Source organism: Bombyx mori, chromosome 11 (genome assembly GCF_030269925.1).
Source record: "Bombyx mori chromosome 11, ASM3026992v2".
In the NCBI taxonomy this organism is placed as follows: Eukaryota; Metazoa; Arthropoda; class Insecta; order Lepidoptera; family Bombycidae; genus Bombyx; species Bombyx mori.
In genome coordinates, this window is record NC_085117.1 from 18,520,895 (window position 1) to 18,532,945 (window position 12,051).

The 12,051-nt window shown below is 38.1% G+C and overlaps 1 protein-coding gene across 2 annotated transcripts in view; it reads right to left on the bottom strand.

Annotated features, from left to right (window-relative positions):
• LOC101737037 (TBC1 domain family member 14) overlaps nt 1-12,051 on the bottom strand; it is a 64,920-nt gene continuing 52,869 nt past the window's right edge. For both annotated transcript variants that reach the window (XM_038013649.2, XM_038013650.2), the window contains exons 3-7: nt 9,164-9,370; nt 7,460-8,057; nt 6,822-6,950; nt 6,002-6,194; nt 1-5,211 (exon numbers count right to left, since the gene is read on the bottom strand). In XM_038013649.2, coding sequence (XP_037869577.1) covers nt 4,997-5,211; nt 6,002-6,194; nt 6,822-6,950; nt 7,460-8,057; nt 9,164-9,370 — 1,342 coding nt within the window. In that variant the 3' untranslated portion in view covers nt 1-4,996. The remainder of the gene's footprint in view (nt 5,212-6,001; nt 6,195-6,821; nt 6,951-7,459; nt 8,058-9,163; nt 9,371-12,051) is intronic.

Genomic DNA, 12,051 nt, shown 5'->3' on the forward strand with positions numbered 1-12,051 from the left:
TTTTCTCGCAATATTTATTTTTATTATGTTACAAAATGATTGATTGGGGCATGATTTCGTTTTAATTAAACATTGTATTTTTTATATTTACAAATAACCTAAAACTAGACTTATTTTAAATGGCATTTTAACATTAATAATATCAGTCCGAATCACGTTTGTTTTTATAATTATTACGTACTTCAAACGAATTTAAATTTTAAAATGTCGCAGTTAAATTTCACTATTCTTTGAACGATTCAAATGATTTATTTAATTAAATTTATTTTCCATGCTTTTCTGATTTGTTTACCTACCTTATAAAATAACAAAATATGAAGCCACTCGTTTGAATTCGGGGTGATAATTTACATCTATCGAGAACTTGAGCGAGACAGCGATAATACTTTGCTCGTCCCTCCTCATAGCTTATTATAATTTAACGGTTGTATTTGTGAGCGAGCTAGCGCTATCTCTTTCTCGAGCTAGATGATACAGTCCCTTGTATTTATATAGTCTCAAACTTATTTCACATACGACCTAATTATCGAAGCCGTCATTAAAGGTTAACTTATGGAAAAATAATATTCAAAATATTCTTCGTTTAATATCAATTCTATACCAAAATGGCGCTATACGCTATAGTTTATATTTTATATAGTTTTAGAATAAAAAGTACCGTGAAAATAAACATGTATCTCTGTCCCTTTTTCGCACCAAATAGAATCGGCGTAACATTAAGTCACACATTTTATCATTTAACATCCGTAATAAAAGTTTAAATCTAGAAATGATCTAATAAATAAATAAAATTTTGTATTTTTCTGTGATCTCGAGTTTTAAAGTTACGTTAATGAAATTTTAAGCTAAAAATGGTCGCATTGACATAATCTAATGTGTTAGACCAACATGTTATTTGAAAATTCAATCTTTGATATCTGCAATTGCCTTTAGCGCTGAGAACTAATTTGTTTAAAATTCTGCAAATTTTTCCTCCGTATAAACATACTTATCTCGTTGGGCGGTATCAAAATAACTAAAATTTATATAAATTTAATATTTCATGATTAATTAATTAAACAATACTTCGATAAAGAACTATCGCCGTAAAAAACGAATATTTGTATTTTATATGTTATTTAAAAAGATTCGAGTGCAAACGTCTGGTCACCGTCCTGTGTGCTTAGGTGCGAGTTTTTTAACGTTATCGATAGCGTAACAGTTAACCCAATTTAGTATGCAGTTGGAACAGCGCCCCTAACGGCAAACGTACGCAAACGATCGCATTCCATACAAATATGAGCTAACTTTTACGCTATAGAGAACGTTAAAAAACTCGCACTAAGCACACTGGTCAAACTCGTCGATTGTGACGAAGAGTTCGCCGTTAGAACTAAGCCACAGACACAACCCATTGGAGTTTCTCGCCGGATCTTCTCAGTGGGTCGCGTTTCCGATCCGATGGTAGATTCAGCGAAGCACTACTCTTGCTAGGGTTCGTGTTAGCAAATTCTCTCAGGTTGAGCCCGTGAGCTCATCTACCCGTCAGGACGTAAAAATGACGACTCATATGTTGAAATCCGTCAAAAGGTTCACGTTCTATGGTACCAACGAATTACACTACTTACATACATACGCTCGAAAAAAAATAACCCTTTTTCAGCAGTCGCGTAAATAAATATATTATTCAATGAGTACACGAACTGACGAATCTCAGATACGTACGTATAAATACTAATATAAATAATAGGTATACTATATAGATATACCTAGTATAGTATAATTATACTCGAAGGATCAATACTAGGAGTATCTGGCTCTGTGGGAACATACGAAACGAGACAATAACTGTCTTTCACAAAACACTAAGTGACTTGAAAATACAATTTGTAATATTCTAGTAATATTTTGTATGTTGTACATCTCGTTCGAAAAGAGCCAGGCCGGACCTTCTAGAATCTTCTAGAAACGCGGCCCGAGTCTGTGGTGAAGTCATGACGATTGAATTACGCTTAAGGCCTATGTACTGTACTCGATTTAAAAAATATATATATATTTTTAGAATCAAATCAAATACTATTAAAGACACTGGCGTGTTTAGCCAACCTCATTAACTGAATATCAGAATTTATTTATTTGCTGGAGATTTTGATGTAGCGTCCCTTATATAGCGTATAATGATGTACACACATATTTTTTTTACATAGTACAAAATATATTAACGCATAATAATATACCGCATTATATCTAATTATTTATAATAATATATCTCTAGCGAACTATATATGTATATATTTACAAATAGTTCAATGATACAAATTATCTATTAGGCCGGTTTACTACTCGTTGTTGGTTTCCTTAAATATTAACTTACTACATAATAATATAATATATCTTTAATATGTACTTTATGTGTATATATTTATATGATGGTTCCGTAAAACGAAGACAAACCGTACTGGCGGTTGCTGGCAAATCATTTAATAAAACCCAATAAACATTTTGTTAAGAATATCTCAATCTGGGTCTATTGAAAATTTATATAATTAATAAAGTGCCATTCAATTAATTTTTCATAATATTACTTAATTAGTTCACACTTATTGTTCTTCGGATTTCGCAACTCGTACACACAATTAACCCTTTGATTGCCAGGTATAGGTCACCGGTGACCTACACGGCGCACTGAAGTAATTATGTTGATTTTTGTTACTAAGGCGCTTGGATTGCCAAAGCCGCTGCCTACCGTTAAGTTATTGTTAAGGAAATGTAATATTTTAGGTCTCTTAGAAATAGATTCATTCTCAGTATCTTCGGATATTCTTGAGTGAAATTATTTCCTTACATTATAAGTTAGATTGGTTTTAGTTATCGTGTTGTTTTGTCGTATAGTTGTAAGGAACATTGTGTACAAATTCAGTACTTTGTCTTCTTTAGTCGTGCGCGCATGGCTTATGTTACAAGCCAGTTTTTGTTTTTTTTTACTTGTTGTTATTTTTTGTGTATCTTTTTAGCTTGTAATGTGTATTATGTGCATAATAAAAAAAAAAAAAATATCCCAGACTCTACTAGATATTTCGGCGCCTTAGTAACAGAAATCGACATACTGACTTCAGAGCGCCGCGTAGGACACCGGTGACCTACACTGTACTCAATGGAGTTAAAACTACTTTTACGGTTTAATCTCGCGTTTTTTATTGTCATTATATTACATTATGGTCGTCCGTATCCACGAAAACTGTAGTAAAGTAATATAATTTACTGAACGAAAAAAATTTTTTTTAAGCCTATCTTATTATTTTGACATCTGACATTTCGTCTTCTCGCATTAAAACTGTATAATATCAAAACTTACTTATTTTACAGGAGAATGTTTTAAAGGTTTAACATGTGATATTTTTAATATTAATCATCTTTGCAACATTTTTTTTGTTATTTTTTACCAGCTACAGTATCTGTCTTTTAAAGTAAGATAAAATTATGTATTAATTTTGTTAATAGTAGTCAAAACATAGGAAACTAAAAAAAAAACTAAAAGTAAACTACGCTCTTTTGACAGTATTTATGAGAAAAATACTGGTGATACCAAATGATTCCGCATATTAACTCAATTTCGAATATTTTTGGAAATTGTACACTTTTAATGCGAAAACACGATTTGTCGGCACGTCGATAAGTCAAATAACAACAGAGAGATTAATCCGTAAGTGTTTTATAACATCTGCATCACACAATAAAGTAACATACAAAAAATAGATAAATAATTACCACAAAGACAAGATGACATAATTATTATTTATATTATTTATTAATCTTATAATATCTTTATATTAACACACAAACAGGTACACGGTCGAATAGATTCATTTTAAGATCCATCCGCTTAATACGATTCTAAAAAAACTCTTTTACGACATAATTTTTTTTATAGGATACTGCCATATTCAATATCTTTTAAATAATTAATGTGTTTCATTATAATTTTATATCTTAAATTTTTATATAGCTATTCATAAAAGGATCGCACAAAAGAAAAACAATAAATTGTGTAGTTTAATAAACAGTAAATAAATATTTATTATTGATGATAATTTTATTAGTCATAAGAACAAAAAACTGTTGATACTAGAATATTTAATGAATTAAATTACTTCTATTATACAACGATATTGTTTTTACAATAAACTAAAAGGGGCGCATCGCGATTATGCCTTTAAGTTGAACAAATTATTTATTCAATATGGCAACTTTTTTACTGAGTTTTGATTTTCGAAACACCTTTCTGCATCTAAATGTATTTGTTAACTCAATAACAATATAAATAAATGTATGATATGTACCCACTTACTAGACATGTGAAATTTTAACAGTGATTCTCTTATCAAATAATAAATATTTACATTAATAGTTTTTGTAATTCAAATCTAAATAAATTCGGAACGTGAAAGTCTTAGTTAAATTTTTATTTTATTATAATTATATATCTATAATATTATTTACAACACGTCAAAATTCAAGATCGTACTGTCTGGCCGCCATTTTGATTTACGCACGAATCACAAAATGGCCGCCAAACTATAGTATTTTATTACACGCAAGACAATCGACAATATTACTAAAAAACATGAATACAATTTATTAATTCGAGTCCTATCTAAATTTTGAATTTCAATGGCGAATTATTATATGAGGAAGAGACATACAATGGCGTGAACTCGGATGTACATTACAACATTTCGAATAGAGCCTTAACGTTATTATAACGTGTTTGTTATACATACATTAAATGAATATGAACTTTGAGGTGTCTGTGATTATGGTCGAATTTCGATTAATAGTTGTAAATGGTTGAAAGAAAACTATGAAGTAACGTAAATCCGACTTTATGCCGTTGGGGGTGGGACGAGATTGGGTTATCTATTCAGACTTACTTGTCCGCGGGACTACACAGGCCGACCCGGAACGACAGGGCGTCCACGATGTGCCGGAAGCCGTACTCACTCCACTTCCTCGGATATCATAACTTGACCGTGACGTCATCGTCCAGGCTCGAGTCCACCTCGCAGCACGAGACCAGCTCCTCGAAGCTCATGCCATCCAGGGTCATCGACACCGACGATATGCTCTTGAACAGCGCCTCGGGGTCCAGGTCCTCGGGTAGCTTGGTGAGGAACTGCGCCGCCGATATAAAGTCCATGTTCTTCAGCTCGTCTTGGTACAAATGAAGAATGCCTGCAATTGAGCGCATGCCTACGGTTAGTTTACGTTGTTTGATTAACTCGGTGCGGGCTGGAGGTGGTGAGAGCTCTCCTGTCCAGTCGGCGCGATGAAGGAATGAATCCTTCCTTCATGTCGGAAGTTGAACGCATCGCGGTAGATAGGGCATGTCGGTAGTATCAACCCATCAGACGTCCTACTCTAGATTTTTTATTTATTTGTTTATTTATTCAATTCAATGCAAAGTCAGGCTAACAGTTTGCACCAAAACGCCTAACTCGTTAACACAAAAAACATTATTAAAATTATTAAGTATTATTATTATGCTAAAAATAACATTATTTTAGACAAAAGTATTCCCCGACTATCGGTAAACACGTCAGCATCCTGGATTTCGGACAGAAATTTGTTTAGCAGCGCAATTGCCCTGGCCGTAGATATGAATGAAAGTTTTGATATATAAGACAAGAATAGACCTGACATCATTTCTCATTTTTTATTTTTTATTGCTTAGATGAGTGGACGAGCCTACAGCCCACCTGGTGTTAAGTGGTTACTGGAGCCCATAGACATCTGCGACGTAAATACGCCACCCACCTTGAGATATAAGTTCTAAGGTCTCAAGTATAGTTACAACGGCTGCCCCACCCTGCAAACTGAAACGCATTACTGCTTCACGGCAGAAATAGGCGGGGTGATGGTACCTACCCGTGCGGACTCACAAGAGGTCCTACCACCAGTACAACATTCCCTTATTTGCTCGATTAATGACGCACCTTGAACGCAGCGCTATAAAAGAACTGACCTAGAGCAGTGTTGAAGAGGAATTCGTCTCCGTCCCTCAGGAAGACGTCCCAAACCCGGCAGGCGGCGTCCAGCGGCATCGCCTTGGCGAAGGCCGTGTACAGCCACTCCACCAGGTACAGCTCGGGCGCCACCGCGTCCGCGAGCCCCGGCAGATTGTGCCGCAGCAGCGTCGTGTAGGCCTTCCATAGGCGCTGCAATCATACGACGATCATACGACGTTCAGACTTCGAGTGTGGGACAGCTCTAATAAAAGACAGTGCGCGTGCAACTTGGTGCACGTGAATGAAGTGAAACTTCTTTTTCGATGTGTAGTGTTATGGCTTTCTTAATTTTTCATCCTTAAATGATATTGCTCTTGTAATAAGGAATGCTGTGTATAAGAGATACTCGTTGCTAATGCTCGCGCTGTCCTATAGCAGGTACACTACGCGCATGCGTTCGAGTGCCACGCATTCACTCTCGCTCTGTCTCGTTCTAGTACGGCAACCTTGTTGGAAGTCGCATTAAAAGTTTCACTTCAATCAGAAGTCTAACTTCAATAAGCAACTGCGACTTCTCCTGTGACGTCTCAAGATTTCAATCAATTTTTCCCTACCTATTCACTGGTATGCTAAGGAGCTATTCCAGCTACGTGCGGACGGGTAGGTGAGCTCACGGGCTCAACCTGAGAGAATTTGCTAACACGAACCCTAGCAAGTGCAGTGCTTCGCTGAATCTACACCGGATCAGAATCGCGACCCATTGAGGAGATCCGGCCACAAACTCAGTAGACATTCCAGTCTCTTAGTGACTAGATCTATGCAAGGTTCCACGGGTACCTGCATGGTAGCTCCGTCCCTGGTGAAGGCGGCCCGCAGCACGCCGCCGTGCAGCAAGTTCGCGAAACACACGAACGCCTGGGGCGCTTCCATGTTCAGGATCAGAACGGCCGCGATGAACGACATGCCCTGCAACATACGTCCTCGTAGTAAGTAGCACACAAATGTACAGCGAATAATATAAGTCGTCGTGGCCTAAAGGATAAGACGTCCGGTGCATTCGTATGAAGCGATGCACCGGTGTTCGAATCCCGCAGGCGGGTAACAATTTTTCTAATGAAATACGTACTCAACAAATGTTCACAATTGACTTCCATGGTGAAGGAATAACATCGTGTAATCAAAATTATAATTTGCGTTATTACTGATGGTAGGATCTCTTGTGAGTCCGCCGTTGTAACTATACTTGAGACCTTAGAATTTAAATCTCAAGTGGGTGGGCGCATTTACGTTATAGATGTCTATGGGCTCCAGTAACCACTTAACACCAGGTGGGCTGTGAGCTCGTCCACCCAGATAAGCAATAAAAAAAACCAATAATTGATAAGCCTGCAAAGCCGGATGGTACGTGGCAAAATAGATATCTGGAAACGTACTATGCCGGCGGTGCAGTGGTAATAAATGTACATGAAACTCACTTGCACGTAGCCGATATCGGGTCTATAGCACACGTAGGCGGCCAGCAGCTCGTGCAGCACGTCGAAGTACGGGCCCCCGGGCTGGAATATGCACAGGTGGGGAAACGTCCGCGCTATGTCGAGCTGGATCAACTCCATTGAACATTCGTCGTTGTAGTCCAAGAGATTAGGGTCCGATTTCGAGCAGCACTTCTTCGGCTCGGCATCGGGAACGTGCGATTTCAAATTCTGCTCGCTGAAGTTCCTCGGGATGCCAAGTCGATGTTTCTCGTCATCCGTCTTCAGTTTATCGATCTTCGCGTCCGTCTTCGACAGCATCTCGTCGAATTTCCGATGTTGATCGTCGCTCTTCATCTTATCTATTGCCTCGTAGTTCTTGTCCTGCTCTTTGTTACAGCAACATTCACGTTTGTTGACTTTTAACCGTTTCCTCCTCATTTGCGACTCGTGCAGCCTCTGTTTGGCTTTAGCGACGCACTCCTGGTACGTCTCCGAGGTGACGTTCAGTTTGTTCTCGATAGCGAGCTGCCAGACTTTGCCGCGTATCGATGGCGGCAGACCGCTCCACCAGAGTTCGTGAGTTCTCTTTGCGTTTCTCCTAAAATAGAAATTAAATTTACTAGAAATTCATCAGAGCTGGTCTTGATGTCTTTTTTTACCTACCTATTCGCTGGTAGCCTAAGAGGCTATCCCAGTTACGCGCAGACAGGTAGATGAACTCACGGGCTTAACCTGAAGCAGTTTGTTAACACTAGCCCTAGCAAGAGCTTCGCAGAATCTACCGCCGAATCGCGACCCACTGAGAAAATCACGCGAGAAACTCAGTGGTCTGTGTCTATGGGTTAGTTCGGAGTGGACGAGTTCGACGAGAAACTTGGTGTCTTATCGCACTGAGTATTTCTACTGACAGTTTTCATAGGCCGGCTATTCGCTAGTTCAAACCGTCAAAAAAATAATTCAGGTTATTATAGTGGACGATTGGCAACTTTAGTACAAGATGGCAGAAGAAAAAAAAACCTAACCTAACCTAATTGCGTTTCTCTTTTTGTATTCACAAACAATAAGTAAAAGGATAAACAGACAAAAAGCGGCGCGTAAACAAACACGAGTGCATTGTTTGTAACGAAACGCTTGACCCGGTTAGGTGCATGTGACACTTTTAGCATAGACAAACAGACTCATCCTTGGATGACGTCGTTAATGGCTGTTTACAACTATGGGCTGTTTACAACTATGGAGGGTAGAGGTAAGGAGAATCAACTGTGTATATGAAAAGTGACCATCGAGATGTATTTGAGTACCATTCACGGTTTGCGAAATAAAATCACTCTAGGTGCACGTTTTCTTGTAATAATTATTTAAGGTTATATTTATTAAAATATTTTCTACAACGTAAGTTGTTGAATTTTTCAATAATAATTAACTACTTTAGTCGAAATGATATTTTTTTTTCTCGACATATTTCTTTTTTTTATGTTTGAAAAGTTACTGGTGGCCCGGAGGCCTTTCCAGTTTTACCAGGGCAGGTGGGCGAGCAAAGGCTCAGCCGGGAGACCTAACGGGTTCGACGTGAACGATGACCGGCATTTGCGTTGTAAGCTCGTCCACCCATATAAGCAATAAAAAAAAAGCATAATGAATTCGATAAATTTTCGTGCTTGACGTACTGACCAGTCTTAAGTAAGATGAGGACAAGAAACTTACATGTTAGTCCAATCGGGTAATATGTTCTGGATCCACTCCTTCGCGTGTCTGGCGAGGCGCTCCTCCAGCCGCAGCGACTCCTGGAGCCTCGCATGCCTCGCCGCCGCCTCACGTTCCACGCGTCTCCGAGCCGCTTCGACCATGCGAGCGTGCTCCGCCTTGTGCCTCATCGCCTCTTCCGTACATTTCGCTGGTAGATTTGATGGTCTGAAAATATAAAAAAATATATTATTTATTGCTTTGATGTGTGGACGAACTCACAGCCCACCTGGTGTTAAGTGGTTACTGGAGCTCATAGACATTTACAACGTAAATGCACCGCCCACCTTGAGATATAAGTTCTAAGTTCTCAAGTATAGTTACAACGGCTGCCCCGCCCTTCAAACCGAAACGCATTACTACCTCACGGCAGATATCAATCCTTTTCTATTACTGACATCATTCTACATTTTTTCAATCTAAAATACGCCATTAACCGATATATCTTGTCGATTCGAAATCGTTATTTAAATACGGTTTTTAATTTGAGTGGAGAGTTTACCGTATCAACAGGACGAACATTAAATGTTTGACTGAGTTTGACAGTTACTTAACCCATAAACATTTTGTTTGGGAAAATGTTTTTTCATTTATTTAATTTTTTTTGTAAATTCGATGACGCTGATTCCGAACTTGACTAATTTATTTTTATTTTACAAGTACACAAGTCACGTCGCATGAGTTCCACCATCTTTTCAGATTTCATGTATTCTATTTAAAGTTATATGAAACGAACAAAATCGGTCTAAATCTAACATTAGCTACTGCACCACAAGAGGAAGGTGTTTTTGTCACGTATATTACGAGTACTTTGATCGATTCCTAATCACCGTAATAATCCATTAAATCCCACAAGAGCCTGAAAATTCTTATGTCACACTGTTAAAAAGAAATCCCTTTCTTGTCGATTCCATAAATTCAGTTTCAGTTAATGGAAATGTACAACTGACAAGAGAGAAGTGATAATTAAAGTAATGAGATTTAAGTGCTTTCAATGAGCCGTGAAATGTAAATTAAACACAGCATTTATTTACATAGTCCATTGCTCGCTGATCATACACATCGCATATTCAACTTTTGTTAAGGCATAGTATACTACAGATACTTTTTCCCTGCATAATCATAGTTACTGGTGGTAGGACCTCTTGTGAGTCCGCACGGGTAGGTACCACCACCCCGCCTATTTCTGCCGTGAAGCAGTAATGCATTTCGATTTGAAGGTTGGGGCAGCCGTTGTAAATATACTGAGACCTTAGAACTTATATCTCAAGGTGGGTTGCGCATTTACGTCGTAGATGTCTATGGGCTCTAGTAACCACTTAACACCAGGTGGGCTGTGAGCTCATTCACCCATATAAGCAATAAAAAAAACTTATCAACGTTTTTTTTTAACGTAAGATACAATGCGCTGTCACAGTTTTGAAAAACTAATGCTCTTCGCCTTAAATGTCCTATTAAATAAATCTGTTTATTTAACAACATTTCTGCATCAAGAAAGCGAATCGCGTTTGTATAAATGTATAATTCATTAAATACCGAACAGTTATCGTACTAATTGAAGAAATAAATGCATCTAATCTTACATTCAACGTTAAAAATTAACTAACATAATAGAACATTGATGCATATTATTATTTCAATTTGTTTTTATTACCTTTTTTATTTAAAGATTAGCTACACATCATTGTGACACACGTGTTATCTATATTATTGTATTGTCAAAGTTCCTTATGAGACTAAACCTAGACTAGACTTTTTTCAAACCTAAATTTATAATTAAGGCATCGTTCTTCTGGCGGACCATTCGCGCGGTATATTAAAAAAAATATACTCATGTAATTCACACGCTGTAGAAGTGGAATCTTTAGAAGTGTGCTATCTCATTATCTATCAGACTAAGTCCGTCACCGCTCATAGATGAACAGATAATATGTTGGTATCTTATATTATGGTTGTCTCGATTTTTCATTTTATCGAGTTTCAGATCACAACGTTACTTAAGAAGTTTTTATTTCAAACACATCAGGATTTGAAGCCGTGGATGAAATTTGGTTACAAAACAAGGGAAGATATAGGCAACGATATACGCGAGTGACTGAGCAAATTATTGCCTAGTAGAAGACTTCAACAGCAAGGAAAGCACGTGTCTATTCTTTTAAAACAGAAACGCATTGCCGCGATTCAATAAGTACATATACCTATTATTACTCAGAAATACCATACAGTACATCTCATCATTACATTTTTAATGACCATAAATTACACTTTAACTCATTCAACATTCCAAGCTCGCACCTGAATCGTAAACATTCCGTACGCGGCATAAACAAAAATACAAACAGCCTCGTCCGTCATACATTCCGATATTCTTTTTCCTATGCTGATAGCCTTGAGAGACTATTTCAGCTTCACCCTAACATGTAGATGAGCTCACGGGGCTCAAACCGGAGTGTTGCTAACACTGGCCCTGCCCTACAAAAGCAGTGCTTCCGTAGAATCTACCACCGGATCGGAAACGCGACCTACTGAGAAGATCCGGCGAGAAACTCAGTGGGCTGTGTCTATAAATTAATTCGCTCGTTGAGCCCTTCGTCGCTTCTTTTTTTTTTTCCTACCTAAGCTGAGAGCCTTGAGAGGCTATTTCAGCGTAACCCTAATGTTTGTAGGTGAGCTCACGGGGCTCAAACCTGATGACGTTGCTAACACGAACCCTAGCAAGAGCCGTGCTTCGCAGAATCTACCACCGGATCGGAAACGCGACCCAGTGATAAGATCCGCCGAGTAACTCAGTGGGCTGTGTCTATAAATTAATTCGCTCGTTGAGCCCTTCGTCGCAAGCGACGGGTTCG